Source organism: Pelmatolapia mariae, linkage group LG16_19, assembly GCF_036321145.2.
Source record: "Pelmatolapia mariae isolate MD_Pm_ZW linkage group LG16_19, Pm_UMD_F_2, whole genome shotgun sequence".
In the NCBI taxonomy this organism is placed as follows: Eukaryota; Metazoa; Chordata; class Actinopteri; order Cichliformes; family Cichlidae; genus Pelmatolapia; species Pelmatolapia mariae.
In genome coordinates, this window is record NC_086241.1 from 46207331 (window position 1) to 46235297 (window position 27967).

A 27967-nucleotide genomic window follows, 5' to 3' on the forward strand; every position below is an offset into this window, starting at 1 on the left:
GGGTGGTGCAATGGTATTCTGCTTAGTGTGCGAGTCTAGATGATTGACAGCAAATTATCCAACGAGAGGCGGATACATGAATTTTTAACAAACTCAGGGATTTCACTAACCAATCCTAGTGTAGAAACAAGGCGGGATTCAGCGTTACCAAGGCAAGTCGAGTCCAGTATAAAGGCAATAACATGGTTTCCCAGTGGCTGTTTATGTTTACTTAAAGAACATCTCCGAAAAGGGCGTTTTAGAAGACACAGCTTTGTTTTCTGTTTTAATTACAGTTTTTTTGGACCTTAAGTTTTTTTATGTTAAGATTTACAAGGCCAGTGGCATGTAAATCTAATCACTAATGTGCCAGTCTCACAAATGGAAAGGGGGTTTCACTTTGGAAACGTGAGCATTTCCCTGGTGCTCCTCTTGTTGCTGAAAGCGATCATCGGATTCGGGACTTCGCAAGCTCAGGGCTCCGCCATCGGGAGGGTGCCGCAGTCCACAACCGGGGGTTCAGGTTCGACCGCGGCGGAAGATGGTGCAGGAGTCATGAAGCGTGGCTTGGAGAACGTAGGCACCTCGGTCATTGGAGCAGACGTTACCGTGGAGGACGACGACAATGGGTCAGCGGCAGAGGCAGACGAATCACATGGAGAAAGTAACGGAAGCGTCAGAAAGACGAGGTAATTATAAAAACAGCTGCCAACTGATAGTAAGTAACTACACATTAATTATATCGCACCACCACTCTAGCGCCTACAAAATAAGGACGACCCCTAAAATAACAAACACACAAACTAGTAACGCCTCCCTCCCCCAATGTATTTGTAAAGTCATTTTAAACTTATTACTTTTTTTGTCAAGCGATACTTTTTCTTTAGTATTCCTCCGCCGAAGCGGCGCATCCGAAGTTGCTGGGGAAGTGTTTGTTTGTGTCCACTTTGCTCATAAACCTCGTTTTACTGCGTGTTATAATAGGCAGCCTTACAAACGGTGCCAAGAAAATAATGCGACAGAAAGGTTAAGTGGGGTGTCACAGCGCAGAACAGGAAAATGAAGTGTTTGTGAGCGAGTTTGGCTTCGTGTCCGATAATGGACGCACACCGTAGCAGACGCGCTAATGCCCCGCTAACTAGAGCTAGCTGTTTTGATGTATTTATCTGGTGTCGGCAGTTTTTGGTAAGTTGCTAACATTTGGGTTACATGTCAGGGCAAAACGCGCTCGAGATAACTGACTGGAAAGTTTGGTGTACGACGAATAGCTTCTTCTTGCAGGCTATGGAGAAAGTGGCTTTTCTATAGTCTGTTGTTATTTCCAACCACGAAAAGGGAACACGTTATGAGCTGAAATGCCATGGTTGCTTTTTGGGGTTCGCTGGAACTTTTGATTCTCTCTGCGGAGAAATACAGGCAACTATGAGCACATGCGCTCTGCTGTCCTAAGCCCGGTTGAGTTAATCCGAAAAGAGATCTGAAAGCAGCCCCAAGTTGCATTGAATGGAATTTATGTTCCAAGTGAAGATGCAGCTGCTGCTTTCTTTGCAGATTTAAAATGCAAGATTCGTTCATTATAAAACGATAGAGCAGGAGAACAGTGGTAACTGGTAACGTCCCCCTCCTGTCTGCAGATAATCTGCATCACATTTACATGCACCAGTCTGTTTATTATGCTCTTAACAGTTGAGTTGGACACTTTGCATAAAGCGTTTGTGTTGATCTTAGCGGTTTAAAACTGTAGCAAAGTGGCCCCGGAGAAGATACATGTAAAAGTATGCAAAATGGCAAGCTGTTGTTTGTTTGACAGAAAAGGAGTTCAGGTTTGCTACACCTTGCTGCTGCTGCTGCTGCTGCTGCTGTGGGAGGGGTGGGTGGGGGGGTCTCAGACACACCTGAGACCATGCTGCATGTCAGTGCTTTAACCTCAGACATGAAATACAACTCTAACGTGTTTAGCGCAGTTACATTTTCACATAACACCTTGAAAAGGCATGCGGCACTGCTGAGAAAGTCCCCTGGATGCCGCCAGTGAAAAGTTTACAGTCTGACACACACCACATGTTTACCCAGTCCTGCTAGATTACTGCTGCTGCTGCTGCTGCCCAAAGTGAGATGCAGTTCTCGCTGCATCTCGCAGTGGGGAGGGCATTGATTTTGTCTTCCTTGGTAAACAGTAGGTTTGACGCCCACCTTAGATGTTTGGTGCAGTGTGTTCCTTTTCTGTTCTTTCATCTTATTTTTACCTTTACAAGTCCATTACACCCACTTTTTGAGTGTAATATAGCTCCTTGAATCAGGATTATATCAGCACGCTTTCTTGCTTTAGGTATCCAAGGTCCTGAGGTCCTGTAATAAATTATTCCCTATGTATTATTCTGAATTCGCTGTCTGTTTTCCTGAGGGAGTCATAACATCGAAAACCTTGTTAGAGTCGAACCTTTTGAAGATGCGCTGTGTCGTTTCATCACCTTAATGTTCGAGCCTGCTGCCATTGTATCTACTTGATGGCTGAAACGCAGCGTGCCACCAATTTTCTGCCAACCTTTTTTACACCCCAGGTTCACTTTAAAGTTTTCTGACAAGACCCGAAGCGCCGTGTGTTAGCCCTGGGTGTTCGAGGTGCTATATAAACAATGCTCTTTCACAGCAGGGAGCAACTCGGCATGCTGTGTAGTCTGTCCCACCATACTCAAGTCAAGAGATGTAGTTACTTGGGTGGGAAAAATGAAAGATTTCACAAAATCTTTCAGAGTACTGCCACACTCTTTTTTTTTTTTTTCCTTTTTTTTTACACCCTGCACAAAGCCACAGTTTTACCAGGGTAAACTCTTGGCACGAGGGCAACACAAAAGCTCCTGCCTGGCGTCTGCCGTACAATATCAAGATGAATGTTATTAACAGGTAGAAGCAGAATATTCCCCTGCCAGTCACCTCAGCTGCTGCAGGAAAACTCCTGAGCGTTCACCCTGGTGCTGGTCACACCCTGCCACTGCTCGCTTTCTCCCTGCCGTGTCACACTCTCTCTACTTGCTTTCTGTTTGCTCTCTTACATATTTACAGGCTTTTTCGCCACAAACTACCGGCTTTTTTCTTTTCTGTTTTTTTGTCACCTTATATAAATAAGTCTTTTGGGCAGTATGTTTAGAAGTTGTGGACTAATGGTCTCTCGACTTTAATAGTTGTTGTTTGTAAGGTTTTGTTTTTCCGGGGTTACAGCTCAGCAAGCCCAACCACACCACTCTCTCCTTTGCATTTATTCTCTTTGTCTCTCACCCTTGAATTTAAGTCTCCCCCTGCTTCTTCCCTGACACCCTCCCCTTATCCTCACACACATGCTGCTTTTTAATGTCATCCCTTGAGTATATACACTGCCGAGTGCTCCATTTCCATCTGTCCGCCTACAGAGTTGTTGCTGAACTTTAGAAATGTCACAAGAAACAAAAAAGAGTGATTTTTAGGTATGTTTCTCTTGTAAAGGGGCTAATTTAACTGAAAAGTAAACAAATAAGAGGCGCCTTAAATGTCAGAAAACACATTTCCAGGAAGCGTGGAAATTGGCTGTTTTTAAAGGAAGTTGTTTGAAATGTGTTGCTTATATTTATAATAGAGATTTATCCATTGAGTGTAGCGACAGTGAACTTGTATTTGGTTAAAATGAATGTGAAACGGTGAAGTTGAACATCTCTCACCGTTAATTAGGTCAGCTTTTTGAAAACATTCTGCGACCTTTTGGGACTTTTACCTGCTTGACTTTACCTTTCCAAGTCAAACAGACCAGGTCCTGTGGCAGTAACTGGCACCCTGTACTGCTCTGGATTTAACCACTCTTTCTACTTTTCAAGCATCCCAGTAACTTTAGTGCTTTGTTAAGAACATCATAACTCTCACATCTGGATCCCATTTTATATAAAGTATAATAGATCTCAAATAAAACCCTGCTTTTGTTTTTGTTGTTGTTGTTTTCTTCTTTCTTCTACTTCTGATTGAGATTTTGGAGTCGAGCACTTCAAAGGCAAACTCTTGAAAACCAGTCAGCGCTCAGATGTCAGCGTTTTTCAATTTCTGTCATTTATAAAAGCCCCTCCTTCCACTTCTCTATCCTGTAATCTATAAATATTGTAGATGTTTGCTTTGATCCGGCATTCAGCGTGCGACGAGCCTGCTGTTGTGTCGGCTGTCGCTTCACCTTTAACGCTTTCATCCTCGTGCCGTAACGTCGCCCTGGAGACGTGGTGTTTACGTCTGTCTCGGCGCCCGTAAATGTGTACATATAGGATTTAACCCTTTAGTGTGTGTATATGTGCGAACCGTGTGTGTGTTTGCCCTGCCAAGTTTAAAGCCTCTGCCAGCAAGTGCTCCACGGGGCCCTTCAGCACCTTCGGGAGCACTTGGAGGTGAGAGGACAGCAGCTTTGTTTGAACGTGCTCCCCCGACTGCCCCCTCCCCGCCCCACCCACCCTCAGGGCCCCGTAGCTGCAACAGCTCTTCTGGGCCGCTGTGCTCGCAGGCTGGCTCCCACCAGCCTACTGCTTAGCAACAGCCAATCGGCCAAGCTGGGCGACTTGGCGGCCAATTGCGTCGTAGACGGGCTGGTGCTCAGAATTTGAGTTGACTGCACGGGTCTGGCTATAGTTAGGTAAAGGATGAAGTGAAGAGTTTTTATTTTTTTCATTTTCCTCACATTGTATCTTTAGTCTGCTCTGTGTAACCAGGGAGCTGCTGAGTGCGTTTTAATAATAGACACTACTGTCCCCAAAAATAACAGGTCGCGATGAAGCTGATTGAACTCCATCACTGGAGAAGCTCGTAATTGATCGCTCAAAACTGGCTTCTTTAAACCCGGCACTTGTTTTGCTGCAGAGGTCTGAATATATAACTCCACTTACCAAGCTCACAGTGGCTTTAAACGAGCTTATATAAGATCTTTTTACCTGTTTTATCCTCATTGACTGTTCCTTATGTAACCATGTTTTGTTTTTTAAGTGCTGCCTGGTGCTTTTTAATTCTGACCTTTAGAGTCTTTGTGTCTGACCTCCTGAATTTCTCTGCACTTGATGAACACAGTCCGAGATCATAGAAGATGCTCACATGTACAGAGGTAGAAACTGTAAACAGTCTTTTGAAAGTGTGACTGCTTGACAGCAGTGTTGTTCGAATCCGATTATCAGAATGAGTGAATTTATTAGGTCAGTGGCTATTTCGGTAAGTCGGCAGGACCCCCGTCTAGCAGCACTGCAGTATGGGTGGGGCAGAGGCAAAAAAAAGGTGCGATACTCTGAGAGAACGGGAGCGAGAAAAGGAGGGAGGGGAGGATGAAAACTCCAGAGTTGGCTGGTAGTTAGCAGGACCACGCTGTCTTGTTTTCACTCTCAACAGCTCCTCACTGCTTAGCAACAACGAATCACATCCGCGGATCGGAGCTGCGCCCCAGCCAATCGGGCGGCAGGAGCGTGGCGGCATAGAGTTTATATTTTACCACGTGTGAGGCTGGAGAGAAGAGCGCACTTGTGCAGGAGAGAAAAGAGAAGAGAGGGAGAGAGATAGTGACACTTTTAAGTGGTGTGTGTGTTTTTTATGCTTGTACTAGAAGTTGTTTTTTTCTGTTAAAAAACCACACCCTTTGCTCTCTGTGCTGCACTCGCCATGCATGTATGGCCAACTATTCGCCACAGCTCTTCCACTTGAGGCCACTAAAGGCTTTCTCCTGCTGGGACAAAGACATACAAACATGATCACTTGTTTATTTAGCAGGTCCAGAGGACAGTTATGTAAACCTTCAGATCACATTAATCTGTGATTAAGCTCTGGTGTTATGTGACCTTTCATGAAAGATGTCACCTTAGGGTAAGTGGCATTTTGATGTCATGTCAAGCACTTTTGCAACACCCTAAAGATGGACTTTGCTGTCTCTTTTGAAGTGGCCAGCTCTGCTTGTGTTGCCGTGGTAATCGACAATGTCATATTTAGAGCTTTTCTGTGGCGTTGCCCGTCAGACAGTGCACTGTTTAAAGGAATGCACATGACCCATTTTTTTTCCTTTCCTCCTGCTGGTGCAGCTGTGTTGGTATTGGGTGCGGCCGGCTCAGAGCTGCATCCATAACTTTCTCACCACGTGCTCCCCATGCTCTCATATTTTTTTTTTTTTTTTTTTTTTTTGCTCTGCCTCTCAGTGGCTGTGAGTTCGGCTGAGCGGCAGCAGCGCGGCAGCAGAACTCCACAGCCCGGGCTGCTTTGCTGTTGCATGGTTACAAGCATCCGTGCCCCGCCATTGGCTCGAAGTCCGCAGAGCTCGCCACCCATTGGCTAAACGAGCAGGGAAAAACAGAGCTTCCATTGGCTGCCGGGACACGGCAGGCTTGCTGAGATTGGCCCGGTTCGGCGGCTCCTCGCATCCTTGGAGACTCAGCCTGTGTAAACATCCTGGTTGTTTCCTTCAATGGGAGTGTGTTTACCAGCAGCTCAGCTTTGCCGGTGTGAGCAGACTGAGGCCGAGCGTCTCTGAGGAGTAGAGTCTGGTGAGAGCGAGGCTAATTGGCTCCCTGCTCTGCCATACGCTCTGTGATTGAAGAAGCAGTCGGGACTATTATGACACTTTTGACAACATTACAGGCGAGGACACTAACAACCCTCAGTGTGTTGGCAGCCTCACAACACTCTCTTTCTCTTTTTTCTCCTTTTTTTAAATTTTATTTTGCTCAGTCTCCATTCAAACATCCTCTTCAGTGTCTCCACCGCCTGCGTCTGTCACAGCTGGCAGCAGCAGCCCCACAGGCTACATGTTATCCCTTTGGTGATGAGCAGTGCTGCAGCGTCTCAGGGCTCAGACATGGAAAATAAATTGCCTCCAGCTCTAAATGATACAGTAGGGCTATTTGTTTTGTGTCACAGTTTTTGGTTAACTGCTATTTTCGTAGCTGCTCCCTCCCCCACAGCTCGTTTTCTCCATCTCTATCCTGGTACCTAAGTTGTAAAATTAAGTGCCTCCCCCAGCCCGCACCCTCAAATCTACTCATTCTTATCCTTTATCTGGAGTACAAAGAGTCCACAAAAGCCTTTGATCTCCCTCACCGAGTGAAATTCTTATATCTCCTGATTACTCTTCTTCCATCTCTGAAGTTGAACTTGAGCGACTTCTTCATCACTTTCTACATTCACAGCATGACTCCGTGGTGGTGGTGGGGGCGGGTCTGGTCGAGCAAGGCCGCCGAAAGCTTCCGCCTTCTCAGAGAGTCGACTGCTTAGCAACAACCAATCAGCCAAATATTTTTGGCAGGGTCTCGCAGCCAATTGAGAGAGTGAGAGCGGGCTTTAGCGCTCTGTTTTTATTGGTGGCTTGGAGGATTTAAAAAAAAAAAAAAAAAGAAAAGGAAAAAAAAACAATGTTTTTCTCAGTACTCTACTCTTGAGCGCAAGTGGCGAAGCTGATAATGCTCGGAGCAGATTTGGGGGAGATAATCTTGGCTTCGATAGGCCTGAAAGACACATGGCCCATTACTGTTAAGTGATCTTATTTGCATTTTTATGCAGACTTGCAGTCTTGCTGTTCCACAGCAGCGCGTGCAGCTCCCCGTGAATGTGTCAGGGACTGCGGCGTAACAGAACAGAAACCTTCCTAAAATTGATTTGCACTCTCAGAAACAATCAATTTGTAAGTTGTCCAAAAGCTTTAACATCCTCCAACATGCTCCTTCCCCTTCATGACTGAAGACTGTTCGACAGCAGAAATCAATAAGGCATTATGGCCAATCATTAGCAGTCTAAGTGATAGATGCAGTGGATGATGCTATTATTAAATGCACTCAAACTAGTTGATAGATGTCACTGTGCATGTAAATGAACCAAACTGGATGTGACAGCGCAACACGGGAAAGTGAACACATAATATTGTAATATTGTAATATTGTATTCACTAGTTTCCCTCAGCAACTTCTGTCTAGTTGCCCTTGAGGGAGATGGTTGAAATCCCAGTGTGCTCCGGTGGCCAACAGAGGGAAGCTGCCTGGGTCCCAGCTGTGTGGATGTGAGAGCAGTGGGTTCTCAGAAACTGCATGTGTACACAGCAGACCCTCACCAGTTAAATAAAGCTAAATGCCCTGTTGACAGCAGCTCCTCGAGACAGATACAGATCAATAGCTGGGATGTAGCCCCCACCGGAGCTCTGGACATGATTGACAAGCAATGCGGCAGAAGACCTAAGAACTGAGTGGAGGGGTGGGGCGGGATGTCTCAATAATGTTTCAGTCAGGCTGTTACTAGGAAAATAGAGAGGAAAAAGAAAACAGAATTGTTATTAAATATTGCTGCGTTTGCATATAAATAGGGAATAAAAGTACTTTTATTATTATTTTTCTTACCTTAGATAAAGTAATTTGGTATAGCTATAGAGCTGGGGGGAGGATTACAATACTATCATAACAATAATTTATAAAATCTTCTCTCCTATTGGTGAAAGACTTTAGCCCCTTTGACATACTTGATAGATATGATAAACCATAAATCGGGTGTCACTGTCAACTGAAAATTCATGGTTTCACACAGTCACAGTGTGTGTGGTACATATGGTGATTATCCTCTGTAGTTAGTATGCCCCCCACCCCCCAAAAACTAAAACAAAGGGGTTTGTCATGGCACAGATGTGCTGTTAGCTGCTGTTGAAGGTCACCTTGATTCCTAAACAAGTGCAGACTAGAAAAGAGAAGACACCCCTTCACAGTTTGCCCTTTAGTGTCTTATCTGTGAAGGGGTTAGAATAACCCCCCCCCCCCCCCCCCCCCCCCCCCCCCCCCCCACACACACACACACACACACACACACACACACTGATAGGACTGCATTAAAGGGCAACGTCGGCTTTAATGTTTTTTGAAATTTAAAATCAGCTCACAGAGTGCTCATGAGTGCACAGACGAGTCTTAAGCAGTCTTTTCAACAGCGGTATATCGGCGCCCTTGTGTTGATGTGCGGTGATAGCTCTATGAACCCTCATTTGGAAAGTATTTCAAAGTATGTGTGTGTTCTATCCACAGGTCTCTGGTAATCATCAGTACCCTGGATGGACGGATCTCTGCTTTAGATCCTCACAACCAGGGCAGGAAGCAGTGGGACCTAGATGTCGGTTCAGGTTCCTTAGTGTCCTCCAGCCTCAGCAAACCTGAGGTAAATCCATGTCTTTGTTTCCCTACTTTCCTTTCATTTCAGTGGAAAATAGGAGGAAAACTTGCCTTTAGTCTGACTAAATTCCACTGCAGGAATTAAAATTTAAATACCAGCCTTAAGGAATAAGCAAAGGTCAACTTAAGCCACTTACACAGGTTAAAACACCTTTGTTTGTGTTATTAATATCTACTAAAAGATGATTTCCAAAATCTACATGTCAGGGGGAGGTTAAGGATGCAGTCTCATCTCTGTCTCTTCCTCAAAACAAACACTGTCCCTCCTGGCTCTCTCTCTCTGCAGACTCCAAGACTAGTAATTGAACTCTTTGCACTTTAAACAGTCAAGGAAGGGTTGTTGTTGCTTACATACATTTCATATGTACACACACACACAGCGCAATAGACACCAGACATGCTTCACACCTCCGCGTAAATCTGAGAGTAGTTGATTCGCCTGGAGGATTAGCTTCTTTGTTGACTGTAGTAGTTTACACATACAAGCACAGCAAGACCCTCGCCTCTACATGTATACTGAAGCTTAAACCGCCCACACAGACGTGCTGAAAGTGAAGTGGAGCCCAGAGCGAGACCAGAGTGTTGCATGCTAGAAACATGCCCATGGTTCACTTTGATGTGGACTCGCTCTCTGCGAGAGTTTTGCCTCAGGGAAAAAGCCTCTGATACTAACAAGGGTCTGGGTGGCTGCTGAGATCAGTTTAATGTTAGTCTGCTGGTGCTGGTAAAGCATGTCTGAATGTAAGGAACTCTGACTGCTTCATTACTGAGGTAACAATAACAGAGCGATCCAGACGTAGTTCATTAAGTTTAAAACATTTCTGATATCCTGTTTTTCTAGGAGTCGCGTTGCAGTTTGCTTTAAATGTTTCCTAGAAATTTCTTTGAGTATGTGGTGTATAGCACAAATATATATATGTATTTATTTACCAAATGATAAAGGAAATACAACTGGTGTAACAGTGTGTATAAAATGAAGGTATAAAATAAGCAGCTGCAGTCCCAAAATAGCAATTCAGAGTTACTCACTGTGGGAGACTTTCATTCAAATATTTAAGGACCTTCCATAATGAAGGGTGAAGTGATACTCAAGCATGTGTCATTCAGCCTGAAAAGTCTGAATGACACATGCTTAATTTTTTTTTTTTTGGTTCCAGCTTTTAAAACTACAGCTGCTGACTTCATTGATTAGTAAAGCTACAATTAGAAGAAGGGAACTAATCACTGAAATCAGCTGCTATAATTCTGGGTTGCATTTCAAAGGCAGCCTTTAGACTCGAGCATCTCGTGGGCATGTGGTTAAAACGTGCCGTCTGTGAGATTTGGAAAATGAATCGAGCTTCATTACCATTTTCTTTCAAAATCTGGGATTCTTGCAAGTGTAGAGAACCTCTAGAGATTCTGTGATGCACATACAGTATGTACAGTATGCATAAGATAGCTTCTCCACCAGCGTCATCGGAATCAACCCTTTTAAATTTAAATGACTAGATGTCCTGCATGGTTCTCTGCACGCTGAGGAGAATCATGAAATTGTTTATTATTCACTTTTAAAACTCAAACTGGCAAACTATGTAAAGAATGTTTTCCAGCTGAGTTGACGATATATGATGTTAATTTGGTTTAACGTGTATTGTTTACAACATTAAATGAGTTGCACAGTTACAAAGGCTTTTAGTTCTCTCATAAATGAATGCAAACTTTTCTAAATATAAAGAATTAAAAGCAGTTATACTCACTATAACACTATGTTGACACTTCATAAGAAGTGTCATGAAATTCATGGGCATGCACACATGTAACATCCTCCTGTCATCTTCCAGTGTTCTTCTGTTGTGATGGAGTATGGTGTGTCTGCGTTTGTGTGCTTTCTTTTTTCACCTGTTGGCTTTCATTTGGCTGACGGAGCGGAACGAGGAGAGATGCCTGTCAGCTCTGAACTCGGTGACTTGCTGCGATGTGACGTCACTTGTTGTGATCTGTCGAGTGTGGGCTGTTTGTGTTTTTGTTTTGTTTTTCATTTGTTTTTGTGTGTGTGTGTTGGTGTTGTTTGTTTTTTCTAATATACTTTATAAGTTTTAATCCAGCCTTACCCTCTCTGTCCTTGTTTACCTGTGATTCCTCTCTCTCTTACTCCGGGGTGAGGGGGTGTGGGTGGGGGCAAAGGCAGGTGGGAAGCATTGCCAGTTTCTCCTGCAACCTCTATCCCCCCACCTTCCCCCCACCTGCCTGCCTGCTGAGCGGTAAGCAACAATTTCAGTGGTGCTTGCCGGGTCCCTGAGACACCACTCTGCTCAGTGATCAGAGGCTGGGGGGGTTGGGTCTCATGCTATACTATTGGCTGGCCTCCACACACCGGGCCGGAAACAGCCAGTCGCCTGCTGCATCTTGTAGAGAGTGTCTTTTTTTTTCTTTAAGTAATAAAATGAGGGACAGAGCCACAAACAGCATTGTCTGCAGAAAAAGCAGCCATCACTTCAAAAAGCAAAGTTACCCCCGAGCTTAGAGGGGGGTTCAAGTGTGTGTGTGTGTGTGTGTGTGTGTGTGTGTGTGTGTGTGTGTGTGTGTGTGTGTGTACGTTAGACAGTAGAGTCGGTGCCAATGTGGAGTGACTCACGCAGGGGGGTGGGGGTGGGGCTAAAGGAATGAAGAAAGAAGAGGTTGGGTGATTAGGGAGGTGAGGTAATGCCTCAGACCAGAGATGATGTCATCACATAATAGACACATGCTCACTCCAACACACACACACACACTCTCTGCTGGCATGCAGTGCAAATGAATGAATTGGGAGAATTTGATTGATTACAACGCGGGGACAAATACTCGCAATAAATCTCCCAGAGCCGCCTTCCAGCTGCTCTGATTTAGTTTTGATTGTTTTGCTTCGTGTGTTTTATCTGAACCCCCGGTGTTAGCGTTTCTCTCGCGCGGTCGGTCTGCCACCTTTAAGCAGAGCAGTAGCCTCGTGGACCAAACATGGCATATTAGCGGTGGGTAAGAGGCGACACTGTTTGACAGGCTCACCGGAGCGTAGGCAGCAGCTTACACACACAAACAATTGCGCACATTACAGCTCCCCACACTCCCCCCACCCTTAATCTGCCCCCCACGCCCCAGGGGTGGAATATGATGGTATGATCAGTGACATCAAATAATCATCAAGCACATTTGGATGAATGCCTTCATGAAGAAGTGGTTATATAAAGAAAAATGATAACTATAATTTGAGCGTGCACGCTGGAGGCATGCAGTGGATGTTTCTTTTAGCCAGCAGATGAGTATCTTAAATAAGTGAATGGCTCTGGTCTCTCAGTAATGGTGCATATTTTTCTTCAATGAGTCTGTCTTATAGCTCTTTAAAGATTAATAAGCTCTTAAAATTCATAGTAAATGAGGCACAAAGAGAAGGAAAACGTTTGTGCTGAGAAGTCAGGTTTTTTTTTTACGTTTTTTTTTTAAGTTAACTCTTGAATATTTTATCACATCCTACAAATTAAATGCATTTAATCTGAGACCTTGTTATTTTAATAACCAATAGTTTGACTATAAAAGATACTGAAGCTCTCTCACAAAAATAGACCAGGGTAAACACAGCAGACAAAGACATGGGAACAAAACAGATTGTGGAGGTGGGATGTTGATCTTACACAATTCATAAGCATCACTTAATATCTTTATATTTTGGTGATCATATAATCAAATAAGGGTTGGCACAGATTATAAAATTACTTTCCCATCCTTAAAGCTTTTTTTACTTTTCGAATAATCTAATTCCAACTGGTGGAGCGACAGACTGTTATTTCAATCAAACATATTGTGAGTTATAGCGAGATCTCTGTAATCCTTATGGCTCAGATTTTAATTGGCAAATTTTCCTAACAAATATATATCAAGGTCGACTGAGTGGTGAGTAATACCATGAATCTCTGATAATGTTATGCAGGTCTGTTGCCAAAAACATCAAAATTTGTGACACTGCCAGCTGGTTTGTAGGAAGCTTCCCTTATCAACATCGTGTGTTCATCTAAATCTACATTTTTACAAATTAAGTAATGAAAGCATATTTTTAAAAAATTGTAAATACATTAAAATGTACAGTTTCAGACAGAAGGATCATTGTAGGCAGCATACCTCAGCAATCCAAAAGAGAGCTGTTAGCAAAGTCACTTAGCTGTAAATACCTTAAGAACCCAGCTCAACTCGTCTTAATCGTTTAACTGTCAGCTTTAAGTGTCATTCATCATTAGAGAGTTGTCAAAGTAAATCACACCACAGAACTCCTGATTCCGTTCAATTTTATTTTATTTACATAGTGCCAAATCACAACAACAGTTGCCTCAGTGCACTTTAGATTATTAGATAAAGACCCTACAACACCTTATACCTAATACTGAGAAAACACTGAAAACCCCAACAATCAGATGACCCCCTATGAGCAAGCCCTTTGGCGACAGTGGGAAAGAAAAACTCCCTTTTAGCAGGAAGAAAGCTCTGGCAGCCAGAGATGAATAATAACAAATGATTAAATGTAGCATGGTGCATAAACATAGAGAGTGAAACACAAGGTGCACACTCAGTGATACCTGATAAAGGAACCCTGAAGGAGCTCCAAAACTATACCACTTGAGATCTGATGATTTTTAAGTCCTGTTAAATATTAGTTAAATAAATAATTACATTTCTAAACAATAATTAGGCATCTCAGCTGGGTCCTTACAGCTAAATTTGCTGTGATAATGCAGAAAAAAATATGCTTGAGCACTTTTTTAAAAAGTTATTTACAAGTAAAAGCCACTGGAGAAAATTTTACAATAAGTCTGAGATAACGATAACGTAATTGACTTTCAGTAATTTGCTGAGCTCGTGGTTTGTAGGACAGTCACTCAGAGTACATATGGGGACCGTGTTTCGGACTTGGAGGACATTTACAAGCTGAACAGCTGAGATGAAGCTAACTGGGCTGGATCAGAGAGATGGATTAAAGCATCAGGAGCAGGATGACTCATCCATGGCTATAAGAATACCCCCCACCCCCGGCTGTAAAGCCCCCCCCCCCCCCCCCCCCACGCCACAGTAGTATCAGTGTGGTGTGATGTGATGGTCAGATTGCTAACCCTTCCTCCTTTCACTTGCTAAATTTATCCCCATCTTGTGTCTAAACCAACCCCTCCCTCTGAAAGAAAAGATGACATCACCGCTTCTCCTGCCTGTGCTCTCTAATAAATCAAACTGCCACACGTTGCTCCCCGCTGGCATTTTTCTTAATCCGCCACAAAGCTCTGACTTTTTTCGAGTCTGATAGGATTTCCGAAGCAAGGCTACTGACTGATTGGTTGCAGTTTTAACCTCAATAGCACCTGTTTAGCATCAACAAGGCCAAGAATTGGACCCAAAACTGCTGTTATGTCACTCATCAGTTTGTTGATAGAAGTGAGTCACAAGTTGGACATCGAATGAAAAAGACTCTCTTTTGACAGCTAAATCTGCAGAGGTTAAATCAGGATTAGGCTCAGGGTTTTGGCAATGATGTCATCCTTGTTGAACCAGCACCTAATAGAGCGCGCGCACACACACACACACACACACACACACACACACACACACACACACACACAGTTGAGGGTAGCACACTTTTATAAAGATTTGAGTTAATTTCTCAGGCTTTGAGTTGTATAATGGTTCCATGTCTGTGGATTGAGTCCAAGCGTGTGGAGGCCGAAGCTGCTGCTGTGTGGGTGGATGTGTGTCGGCCAGCACTGTCTGTGTGGCAAGTGTTTTTGTGTTTTTTAAGGATTGTCTTTTTAAGCTGGGAGAAAAGAAATAAAGAAATACATAAACTGCAAGTTTAAAACAACCGTGTGTACTAAAGGAAAACTGCGTGGGCCAAAAAAAAACCAAAACCATTCTTAATGAATCATTTTGTTTTTTAGTGATTTGTCTGTGTGGCATTGAAACACAGTGTTAGAGGAGTGCTGTTAACTTGTGCAGCAGCTGTAGAGCTCTTTACAGTATTTGTAAAACAAACAAACAAACAAAATTTATACATATAACCCTATGAATTTTTTTTTTATTTAGTTTGTTTTATTGGTAGTGGTGTTTTGATAAATTGTCGCTCATTGTGGTTTTATACAGCAGCCACTTGTGGGGGCTCACAGGCAGTTATTTTGTTGCCAAACGCATAACAAATATAAACATTGTCCCAATTTTGATTTTGATTAGCAACGCTGACCTGGCAATTTAGAAATTGAATTTAAGATGCTTATTTAAAAAAATATCAATATAAGTCATTGCCAGATCTTTTCTGTTTTCAGAAGTTCCTTTTATTTTATTTAGAGCGATCTTCTTCTAGAAACCAAAACTAACCCGATTCTGTGTTTTGTTTTTTTGTTTGTTTATTTGTTTTTTTTGTTGCAGGTGTTTGGCAATAAGATGGTAATACCTTCCCTGGATGGTGCCTTGTTTCAGTGGAACCGGGACAGAGAGAGCATGGAGGCAGTGCCTTTCAGCGTCGAGTCTCTGCTGGAGTCGTCATATCGCATTGGAGAGGACACAGTCCTGGTCGGGGGGAAATCCCTCACCACCTATGGCCTGGGGGCCTACAGTGGCAAGGTCTGTGAAACAATTTCAAGTACAACTTGATAGGACAGGTTAACACATGTCAAATCTATTAGCATACTAACCAGTCCAGCGCAGTAGGATAACCGGCTTTTGTAATTTCCCCCCTGTTGCTTTCCTCAGCTTCGGTACATCTGCTCTGCGGGGGGCTGCAGTCGCTGGGAAGAGGATGAGGTGGAGACCGAAGATGTGCTCCTGCTGCAGAGGACTCAGAAGACTGTGCGAGCCATCAGGCCCCGATCGGGGATGGAGAAGTGAGTCAATCAAAGCTAAATCACAAAGCAGCTACTGACGTTGTTTTTATTAACAAAGTTGGCTATTTAGTCACTAACAGTAGTGAACAACAAGTAGTAGTAAGTAGAAGGAAACCACAGGGTAACATGAAACATGAAAGACCAGAAACGTATAAGGCAGGGATTTTTATTTAAATCATGCATCTTTGCTGTTTGTGCAAGGTGGAACTTTAGTGTCGGAAACTTTGAGCTGAAACTCGTTCCGGAGATGCAGCCTGGAATTCCCTTCCTGGAGGGCGAACTAGCAAATGGTGACAGCTGGAAGGAGAGTCAGTGGGTCATCGCTGATGAGCCAACAGAGAAACGGCAGGCCGAGAACCACCAGAATCAAAACCAGCATTTGGACCTAGTTATCAAAGTGTCTGTTCCTGATTGGAAGGTCATGGCTTTCAGCACCGGGCCTGATGCACAGCTGGTCTGGGAACATCAGGTTAGATGCTTAAAATAAATCCTCTGGTCACTTATTTATTAGCGAGTTTTAGTGCTTTAATGGAGTTCAGTGCTTCGTGACTTTGACTGTGGAGCTCATTAAAGTATTTCTACTCATTCTCATGTGTGTCGTGTAGTTCTGCACTCCCATCGCCTCAGCTTGGCTGGTGGGTGGTGGTAAAGTTACGCCAATCAGCCTGTTTGACGACACCACCTACAGCAGCCCGTCCGAAACAGAGGAAGACGAGGAAGATGAAGATCCAGAGAAAGCGCGGGAATCTGCAGAGTCCTCCAGTGTTTACCTAGGTAACTTCTTACACATGTATACAGACGCTTCACTATTCCTGTAAGGGTTAGGAACCAGTGATTGTGGTGCATAGATAACTGTGTTAGCTGTTGGTTTTTTAGGGATGTTTCAGGGGCAGCTCTACCTTCAGTCATCGGTAAAAATCACGGAAAAATTTCCCTCCAAAGCCATCGGTTCAGAGAAGGACATAATTCCACTACCCACCGTCAAATGGAAGCCTCTAATACGTAAGTTTGCAGCACCAAAGGGACTAAATTCATGATTACATGCAGAGTCAGGGCAGAACAGCCAAAGCCCATCTTTAAACACAAAGTTACACCATGTTCCAAGAAGTATTTGATGTCACGTGGACACAATCTATCACCATGCTCCCTGTAGCCCAAAGCTTTGCCCTTCATTCTTCATTGTCCAAAACCTTTTATTCCATATTGATCAGTCTTTCTTGTGAGATACAAGAAGTTATTCATCTTGTCCTTGATGCAGATTCTCCATCTCGGACACCAGCTCTGGTCGGCTCTGATGAATTCGACAAGTGTCTAAATAACGACAAGTTCTCCCATGACGAATACAGCAATGGAGCCTTGTCCATCCTCCAGTATCCATACGGTAAGAGTTTAATTGTGCAATGTTACTCCGTACACACATTCTAGCTGTTAAAGTTGAAATGATTTGAAGTGGACTGAAGAATTTTTGCTTCTTCTTGCTCCAGACAATGGCTACTACTTCCCCTATAGCAAGCGTTACCGGGAGAAGCGTGACACCGCCATAAGTCTGATAAATGGAAACGGGGCAGGAGGTGAGAATCGAAGAAGAAAGGATCCCGTGCTGCTATTACCCTGGTGGAAGGAGATTCTGGGCACCATCATCTTTTGCATTGCCACCACCACTTACATTGTACGCAAGTTTTTCCACCCTCCTGCTCCTGTGGCCTACGTGAGGGTAAGAGCCAAGGCAACATTAATGCTGCACTGACGGTGCCTACTGGTCATCATGTTTGCCGTGTAATGTTTGTGACATTTTAGACCTTTTGTCTCAATTTTTTTCACAATTACTGTTGTAATAATGAGCTGGTATGGATGACAAAATGATTTCTTCATGAGGAAACATCCATCTATCCATGTTCTTCCACTTATCTAGTTCAGGGTTCCCAGGGGCTGGAGGATGGATAGCTTGATTGCTTAAAAAGTTAGTTTCAAACAAGAACTGGATACTGTTAGTTCTACTGTGTGATCAGAAAGTGTTCATACTTCCTTATGAAATCTAAAAAAGATTAACTTCCCTTTTAATTTCTCTGAATCACTGTATGTTTATTGAGGTAGACTTGTGGAAATTCAGTTCGTTGGATGTCAGATACCCTCCTGTCTACTAGGCTCACAAATGCAAAAAGCCAGTCATTAGTTTGAAAGAAAAGCCTGCTGAGCTAATGGACAGCTTTGTGTCATCACACAGATCTGGGAAATGCTGCAATGCAGTTTCAGCTGGATTAAAGATCCCAAGAGGAATATTTAAAAGGATAAAAAATAAGCAGTGGGGGAGAAGAGCCTTGGTAAAAGAGTTCATGGAGAAATTGATGGTCACTTTGTCTGAACTCCAGTGATCCGATGTGAAAATACGAGAAAAATCAGAAGGACAATCATCACTGCAGCACTCCACCAATCAGGATTTTTTTAATGATTGGTGGAGTGCTGCAGTGAGTGGCAGGAATTTTGTCATGGTGGAAAGACGCAAGATTGAAAATGTGACTGACCTCAATTCTGTCATGTCTGAACCAGTTCATCAACAGTATCACAGCAGGTAAACCCAGTGGTGGCAGCAATGTGCTTCACGACTGTTTTTCTGCAGAAATGACAGGAAAACTAAAGCTAAACTGTGCAAAGGGCAGCGATACTTTCAAGAAAGAAAACTAGTTTTGCTTTAGTGGGGCCTCGTACCTGACTTGAAACTCACCTTTAGACAGAACAGTGACCCTAAGCTTGCAGTCAACACATCATTGATTACTCTATGAATGTTTCAGCCCTGATTTGATCCCAGTCGAACTTTTAACACCTGAACCCAGCTGCTCACTCACGATCCCCATCCATGCTATCTGAAAGCAAGAAACAGGATCTAGTGTTTATGTGGGATACTTCTTTTTGTTTTCATGTTTATAGGGGTTAGCTGTATACATTTCCACCCTCTTTTTCTTGTGACTGTTAAATCTTTAAGTGTTTCTTGCCCAATACGCCACAAACAAGTTAACTTGTTGTTTGTCGTGTTTTTAACACATCGTTTTTGTCATCCTCCTGTCCCTAAAAGCAACGGAAAGAGTCGGAGACACAGTGCCAGACAGACAGCAAGTTTGACCTTGAAGTTGTGGAATCCAAAGAGCCGGTTGCCATGGAGACCCGTTCCAGCGAATATGTGTCCAGGTAAGGCGCACCGTTAAACAAAACGTGTCCCGTGTCAAAAATATTTGCAATGACTCGGGAGAACTTCGCTTAACAGTGTGCCGGGAGTGCTCTTTACAGTTCAGTCAGATGCCAGCATCACTTTTTCAAGGTGTAGCTACAGATTCGGCTCTGTTACCATGGTGACCAGTGGTCTTCCAACCTGCCTTGATAGGACAAGGCAGAGATGGGCGATATGAATCGTAGTAGTTCATGATTGGGTAACTCAGCTGTTTGGCATCAAATGAAAATGGCCTCGGTCCCCTCAGACCGCACCCTACAACAGCAGCATCTGCCTCAGGGTCAGAGTGTCGTTTTACATCACTGTCAGGACATTGTCAGAATTTCTAAATATGATCAGGAGCCATAATTTATGGGCTGCCGCTGCCCTCCCGCAGTGTGATCGATGAGGGTTTTTGCGTGTTTACGTCTGTGAGCCTCACCCTCCTGGAACAGAAGTGAAAAACTGATTTTAATCTGCAAATTTCTGTCCTCTTGGTGTCACCACTTGCACATTCTCTTCTTTTTGATCCACCCGAAAATGACAAACACCCCACCCCACCCTACCCCCTCCCCTTCCTTCAAAGCTGCTGCTGCTGCTTCTGCAGTCCATGCAAATCACTTTTGCCGAACAACTTTCCTTAAATAAAACCGGCGGCTGTTGCAGCAGCTGCGGCGGGCATGAGTCAGGATCATTAGGAGGCAGATTGAGATCAGGAACCGAGGCTTGAATCGCATGCTGCCCACACACATCCTAATAAGGGCCTTTTAATCCCCCTGAGCAAACCGAGCAGGGATGTTTTGACAGGGTGGAGGGGATGGAGTCGGTGTGCGACTGTGTCTTACGCAGCAGTAAACACAATGATTTTGCATAAAAAGAACTTTATAATGATCCTTGCTGGAACTGTTTGACGTGCCAAACCGTGAGATACATGTAATATGCAACACTGTGACAGCTGTTGCCTTAGTTTAAAGGCAAGCTATGCACGCTATTTTGAAAACTTCTGCAACTGCAAATAATGTCTTCTCTTTGGGAGATTAAGTGGGAAGTAAACCTCCCAGAAAGTCATTTAAAGTTTCTCTTTGGTTTGTAGAAATGTATTTTTGCTGACCTTAAAGTGGAGTGTGGCCAAGGCAGTGAAAAAAACAAAGCACTTATCTTACACACTGGTTGTAATTCCCTCTCTGATAATTAGGATTTATAATTTAATAGGGCTCCTTCTTGGTCTTTTTTTAAATTATCAGAGATCCAGATGATAATTTTAAAGCACTTGGAGGACCGTGAGTCATCTTTCCACACTGCTAACCAAAGTGTCTCTCCTCAGGTACCTGACAGACTTTGAGCCAGTGCAGTGCCTCGGCCGTGGGGGATTTGGCGTCGTGTTTGAAGCCCGCAACAAAGTGGACGACTGCAACTACGCCATCAAAAGAATCCGCTTGCCCAATAGGTAGCGCATCTCTGGCTAGGCTGCGCCAGACTTCCTTAGCTGGAGGCTATTAACTCTTCCTTTATCTCTGTTTTCTCTAAAGCTGTTAAACTGAGTTATGTAAGCAGCAGCCCACTGGTCCAAACACAGAAACCCATGCAGAGGAAGCTGACATTTCAGAACAAATATTATCTGTGCGCTATAATTTATGCTGACAAGCATGGGTAATAAATGTTTAGCTGCAGTAGCTCTGTGTGTGTTTTTCTTTTAGTCCTGTTGTTCACTGATGCAACAAAGCTCAGATGTTAGTCTCCTTCACACAGTCTGTTCCAGCCGGGACTGTTGCACCTGCATTGCCTGTTCACTTTAAAAAGAATGGGGAGCCATTGTTGTTGTACCTTTTTAGTCAACAGCAGAGGCACCATGGTTGCCACAGTGTGTTGCACGCCATGGCTCCTTTTCCCCCCAATTGCTGAAACACTATCTGAACGTGCACACTGGGTTCGCTTTACACCATCTTTGCCTGGTTCTACATAAATAAGCAAAAAGTGGCACTACAGCTTGATCCTCGTGTGAAAGGGGCTAATTATTTTCAGGCCTGCTGTGCTTATTGAACCTTTGGTGTAGACTTGTGGGTTATTACAAGCTCAGTGTTTTTCTTTTTTCTTTTTTCTGTCGTTCAGGGAGCTGGCCCGGGAGAAGGTGATGCGAGAGGTGAAGGCTTTAGCAAAGCTGGAGCACCCGGGGATCATTCGCTACTTCAACGCCTGGCAAGAGAGCCCTCCTGAGGGCTGGCAGGAGGAAATGGACCAGAGGTGGCTGAAAGATGCAAGGTGAGGCATATGTTTTTAAACCTTTTGTACCTCAGCTGGCCGAACCAGCATGCGGACATCCAATGAAATCTAGCTGTCCCTTCTGGAATCATTAATTAGTGACATTTGTGACAAATGGTGCACCACACATCTTTATCCCACTTGGCTAATTTGATTCACAGATGTTAAAATGCCACGGGATAAAAAAATCTTGTGCGCATTAAAATTGAGTATTTAAATTTAATTTGATGTCTGCTGTGTGCTGCTTTTAATTGCTTTGGTGGATATGTATTGATTAGAACCATGTCCCCGTGCACTACACTTGTAATATTACTACTGTGCTGTTTTTACAGCTCACATGACAAAAATCTGAAAGAACTACATTGAAAGCACCTTCTGCCTGTTGTTCACGTCCTTATTTAACTGCTGAAATGATTGGCACACATGTCTTCTGTTTGTCTTGCATCAATATTGGGAGAAACAACAATCCTTTTTCTCTTTCAGTACCACTGACTGGCCAATGAGCTTCCTCGATCACATGGAGGCTCTGTCAGTCAAAGTACCCGTGTCCAGCTCAGTGTCCCCTGTCCTCAGCCCTCAAGGAGATGCTCGTGAAGCATCAGCCGAAGATCAGGTGCTGTTTTCCAGCAGCACAGGCAGCATTGTGGGCTTTGGCGCCGACCTGTCCTTCCCCCCGCTGCTGGGCCACGACAGCCTAATGTCTGAGAGGGACAGCCAGGCCGACCCTGACGCGTCAGACACCCCCCACTCGTTCGAGCTCTGCCCTCCCCGCGGTCCCAGTGACTGCACTTCCTCTTCCTTTGACATTGTGTTCGAGGATTCGGGCTGCGATCGAGATGCCGACGCAGACACGGACTCTGGCTCTGGCCCAGCCAGTCCTGGCACGGTGACGGAGAAGAACAGTTCGTCCTCGTCACACACCAGACGACAGGAATCCGTCCCCCCCGCCTCTTCCTCTCCTCCTCGGCCAACCTCGCTCGCCCTGGCTCTCCCCACAACTCCTCCAAACCAGCGGGTTCAGCCTTCACCTAAGGTTTGTGAATAGTTTTGGGTTGTTTTTTGTTTGTTTGTTTGTGTTTAAGATTTTAATACTGCAGTGTGAAATTTTAATGTGGTGAATCCTCTCGCCCCCTCTCCAGGTCTACCTGTACATCCAGATGCAGCTCTGTCGGAAGGAGAACCTGAAGGACTGGATGGCTCAGCGCTGCCTGCCGGAGCAAAGGGAGCACAACCAGTGTCTGGACATCTTCCTGCAGATTGCAGAAGCTGTTGACTTCCTGCACAGCAAGGGGCTTATGCACAGGGACCTCAAGGTGAACATGTACACATTGTCTGTGCGTGTGTGCAGATCTAAGTTCTGTGATTTTATGCTGTGTATATTAAACACGGGGAAAAAATATCCTGATTGCAGCTTCAGTTAGGGAAGAAAAACTTTCCTTCAGACTTGGCTGGATTAGAGTGTTTTATGGTTTGTTTTATGGGCAGCATGTGAAGTTGAGTTTTGTAAACCACTCTCTGCTGTTGTCATTCTTTGTGTGGTGCGCGTGATGTAACCTGTAACTGCTGCTCCTGCAGCCCTCCAACATCTTCTTCACCATGGACGACGTAGTGAAAGTGGGAGACTTCGGCCTGGTGACGGCGATGGACCAGGAGGAAGATGAAGATGAACCAAGCGCCCTCACGCCTGCCCCACTCCTCACCCGCCACACGGGCCAGGTCGGCACCAAACTCTACATGAGTCCAGAGCAGGTGAGGAAACGCCGTTCATTTTTTAAAAACTTTTAGTTCTTGGTTTCCTGCTTCTGCAGTCAGGACTAATTATGTGCTTTCCTTTTTGTCCTTGCAGCTCTCTGGAAACTCCTACTCTCATAAAGTGGATATTTACTCTCTGGGTCTGATTCTGTTTGAGTTGCTGTATCCTTTCAGGACTCAGATGGAGAGAGTGAGGGTGAGTCAGAAAACACATGACCTTATAAACCTGGCTTATTATTACTTTTTTTAGGATCTGTAAAAGGGTTGTGAATTATGTTGTAATTAGGTTTCTTTAACAACCAAGAGATTAATATTATTGTAGGATTAATTTGTATTTAATTTGATGATCTAAAACTGGTTTGAGTTCCTTTGCGAATGGTGCATATTTGCTGTCTGGATCCTGTTAAACATCTCAACATCCAAAAACAATTTTGAGCTTAAAAAATAATGAAAAACATTTACTGTTCATCTTATTTACTTGTTCTTACTGAACTGCAGTGCCTATGAAGGATTGAATAAAATGTTTTATGGAACTTTTTAAAAACGTAAGAAATGATTCAATGACCAGATGATTCAGATTGAAATGAAATGATCTCATTTTGGCTTCAGTAAGAAGCCCAGCTGGCCAATTGTGTGTAAGCTAGTGAGGCCGTTTATCTTCCTGCCTCCTACAATGTCATTATGTGTTGAGAAATCAAGAATTCCCGATTGCTGATTATTGTTATTTCTCGTCGTTGCTGTTAGTTTGTGTTTGCTTTCCCCACAAGTGCTCACGTGAGGCATGCACAGGCAGTTTCTTAGTAGCCATGAAGTCTTTGTCTCAGCAACAAAGGACCTGGTAAGCCATTAGCACAGCTCCGCTCACAGGTGTTTACATCCTTTCTTCCAGACACTGACAGAAGTGAGAGTACTGCGCTTCCCAGAGGTTTTCTCCAAAAACAATGTTCAGGAGGTGAGTTGCTATCTGCTGCCACCTAGTGGCTGTAAATATGCACTGCATCTGAGCCAGAAATGTAAGATATACAGGATTGGGAGGTTTCTTCTTATCAGTGGTGCCAGCAGGACTCCAATTCATAATTTGAGCTCTCTGTAATAATATTAGGAGCCCTAACTCTAACTTTAGCAGTGCTTCATTTTCAAAAGCCTAAAAAAGATTATGTTGTCTGAGCTTATTTGCTTCCAAACACATAAAAGTTACTTTTGTCTAATTCCTTATTCACAAGGGGTCGCAACAGCGGGTCGCTCCCCATGTTTGATTTGACAGATTTTCACGCTGGATGCCCTTTCCTGACGCAACCCCCAAAGGATGACATCAGCAAAATCCAACACAGCCAGAGTGTCTATTAAGTGTCAGAAATGTTGGCAAATTAATTCGAAACAATCCAGCTTGCAATATATTTGCATCATAACAGAGGAAGCTGTCAAAATTAATCAATGAAAGAATCCAAGGGAATGTTGTTACAAGTGTTTAAGTGAAAGTCTTCTGTATGCACAATGCATGCAGGATTATAGCTTCTGTTGCCGCTAGTAGCTCTTATAATGAAGTCAGTCACAGATTTAAATAGACTATAAAATAAATGAAAATCAGTTTGCACACTGAAAAGTTAAAAGCAGCATGACTCATTTGCTGACTTATATTAATACTCAAATTACAATTAGAATGACTTATTTAATCAAATACACAGATGAGCATTTTTGTTTTTTAAATTACCGCTCTGTATTAAGCATGGGACTGACCACCGAACTACAAACTGAGGCTGTAATTTGTTGTTTGGTTGGTCCTATGATCTTGTTTACCTGTTTTCTTTGTAATTAGATTAACATAATCCCAGAGCATAATCTGTGATTCTCTGACACTGGAAATTACTTCTTACCTGAGTATCTCGCTGTGCTAGTAGTAGTTCTGAGCTGTTGTTGTTTTTTAATTATTTCATTTAGTATTGTATTATTCTAATGTTTTATAAGCAAAGCAGTTGAAGAAATGGATGATAATGTTATCTGACAGATTTTTACAGTCTGTTTCCTCTCTGTTTAGCTGGCCATGGTCCACAGCATGCTGTCACCGAACCCCAACAAGCGTCCCGAGGCGGCTGATATCACAGGGATGCCCCTCTTCCAGGAGCTCGAGCTGCCTTGCCGATTGGCCGTGAGGCAGCGCTCCCGCACTTACAGCGCCTCTTCGATGGGCCGCCCCTCACGCCAGACATCAACTAACTGAAAATCGCACCTTACAACATGTGACCCCCCACCCCACCCCCACCTTGTGGTCTGCCACCCTACAGAAACCCCTCGGTGCCCTGCCATCCCATTGCGCTTCGGACACAATCACATTGAACACTAAGAACAGCAGATGTGCTGGATGGCGTCGCGCTCTCTTTACGGTAGTGAGGCACAAATCCTGCACAGCTACGTTTCTTAGTAAATACACATGCCGTTACATTTTGTTGCCTAGGCTTCCAATTTTAATCTCGCTTACAAATGAAGGGATATTTTAAAAGCGACAGCCGTTCTGTAACGTTCACTGCCAGGCTTGGCTCGAGTGGTACTTAGTACTTGCAAATAATTATCAGTGGCTATTTTAAAACAGCCCTGATTACCTGACGGGCAGCGTTTACTGCATCCAGACAGCTCGCAGTAGACTCGGCTTGTGATTTATTTCGCGGTGTTTACCTGTGATTATCCTAAAGCGTTGCCGTTCTCCTGACTTTGACATGGCGCACTTAAGAAATGGAGATAATTGACAGACGTGCTAAGAACATGCTGCTTCCTCCCAACGTTCAGCCAGTGTTCACTCACTCACACTACACCTCAGGTATCAAAACCAAGAGGACACTCCAAAGGGGCCTTTGATGCTTGATCATCCTATCTACTAGTGATTTGTACTGGTCACTAGTACGAGCACTAATTGGTGTTCTGACACCCAACATGCCTGATACGGGAGACCAAAAAAAGAGACCACTTTTTTTTTCCTGTTTTTGTTTTGTTTTTTTAATGCGAGAAGGTGACGTGTTGCATAGAAAGAGTTTATGAGTCCTTTCCATCAAATATGACTTGCCTTTAGAAAGGGCCTTTGGCCCCCTCTGAATGAATGCTGAGCCTGTGGCTCTTGTCCTTTTGCATGTACCTGTTAGGAAAATGAAGGGGTGAATGTGAGTTTATCTTAAAGCCAGTAACTGGACAAAGTTTTTTTTGTGTAAATTCTACACAATGACTCTGAGGTGCTCAATCATTTTCTAACACCTCCTCTTTGCTCTCTGTACAGAACTGAAGAGAAAACCCTGTTTATATGCTTTTCTTTGTAATTCTGAAGACCAATCTTGTACATATTGTTGCTTGTAAATGGCTTTTTCATTAAGCAACTGTAAGATAGTGTGATATACTGTGAGAGAGGAAACAAAGAGGAGACGATCTCTGATAGCTGAATGTTACTGCGTGACCTCCAGAGACGAGATGATGGTGGTTGCCTCTTTGAAATTATTCTCAGTGTTTGTTTTCACACGTTAGGGGACCCAAGTGGAAGGGGTTTGCCGGAGGAGAATCTGCATGAACCAGAGTGCCATTTGAAAGTCAGTTAAGTGTACTTTTCTTCGACGGATAACTCGCCTCACGTTTTCGGAATTGTGCTACTGTGCTCCGACCCCATCCAGCTGGTGTTCCCAGCGAAGCACAAAAACACAAATACTGAGGTCTGCAGCCCTCCTGTGATGCAGAAAAATAGCATTTAGCTAATAAGTCGATACTGTCGATACCCCTCTACACTGTGTACTGGGGGACCTGGACCTGATGTTGGTTATGTGATCCACATTTTTTTATGTGCATTAGAAGTGCTGAATCACATGACCCATTTGTAACTACACACACTCACTAATTGTAACATGCTTTCAATGATTGTACTTTTTTAAGGCTCTTGTCTTTTTCTTTTCTTTTTTTTTTAAAGCACAGTTTTTTGATTATCTTCAGGGTTTTTGATTACTGTAAAATCCTGACTGTTACAGGAAGTCATAGTGATGTTTGCTCATCCATCCACTCAGCTCACTGAAGACGAGCCATTCATGTCCAAATCCAATTCTCTCTACGATGATTAAAACGAACTGTAAACTCACCACGACAGAGGTGGAAATTGCTTTGTTAAGGACTGTATAAAGAAGGTGTTCTTTCTTCACACCTTTTGTAGACTAAATGTTTCATATCTGATTCAGACATTTGATTCAGGGCAAATTCTTCTAGCGGAGAAAACGTTTCGTCCCCTGTTTTAATTCCAGAGTGAACTGTGATTATTCATGGACAAGGATGGGGACTGTAATCACCTACAGCAGGAGATGGCTTGTCATCTTTATACCATTAATACTGAAAACAGCATTATAGAGTATTGTCAGAGGTTCTGCGCTTTTCCCTCTTTTCTGTCAATCCAAGAAAATGTGATTACACTGTAGGTCTTCTCTCACGCTTTGTTAAATCGTGTTTCTCCTCCTTCCACTCCAGTCATCCGGATGGTTTCGTTGAAAAGTCAGACCCTTCTCCTCAGCGTCTGATCTCTCCTCCTAGACATGTAGTTGCGTGTTCTTGTGCACAACTCCCATGTTAAATTGTAAATATGTTCATTTGCTTTATTTATGTTTTTGATGCCGTGATCAATCCTTTTGGGGTTGGTGTTATTACGAATGTGCTTCACGCGATGGAGTGCATTGGAATATGATGACTTCTTAAAAGTCTAAATTTAATAAACTGTTCTA

The 27967-nt window shown here is 43.7% G+C and overlaps 1 protein-coding gene across 1 annotated transcript; it reads left to right on the plus strand.

Moving 5' to 3' along the window:
- Positions 1 to 173: 173 nt before the first annotated feature.
- On the plus strand, positions 174 to 27967 carry eif2ak3 (eukaryotic translation initiation factor 2-alpha kinase 3). The gene is made up of 18 exons (XM_063498718.1): positions 174 to 668; positions 9009 to 9138; positions 15567 to 15761; positions 15891 to 16021; positions 16223 to 16490; positions 16627 to 16795; positions 16898 to 17023; positions 17280 to 17402; positions 17506 to 17735; positions 19092 to 19204; positions 20548 to 20670; positions 21333 to 21482; positions 21966 to 22515; positions 22622 to 22795; positions 23058 to 23231; positions 23329 to 23430; positions 24124 to 24186; positions 25270 to 27967. The coding sequence occupies exons 1-18, from the start codon at positions 361 to 363 to the stop codon at positions 25450 to 25452; spliced, it is 3312 nt and encodes a 1103-aa protein (XP_063354788.1). The 5' UTR covers positions 174 to 360; the 3' UTR covers positions 25453 to 27967.

Excerpts from the sequence above, each read along its gene's own strand:
- eif2ak3 (XM_063498718.1), top strand. The coding sequence starts at position 361 with ATGGAAAGGGGGTTTCACTTTGGAAACGTGAGCATTTCCCTGGTGCTC. Across the intron at positions 15,762-15,890 it reads TGGGGGCCTACAGTGGCAAG|CTTCGGTACATCTGCTCTGC; the intron begins GTCTGTGAAACA and ends TGCTTTCCTCAG. Across the intron at positions 17,024-17,279 it reads CAAATGGAAGCCTCTAATAC|ATTCTCCATCTCGGACACCA; the intron begins GTAAGTTTGCAG and ends TCCTTGATGCAG.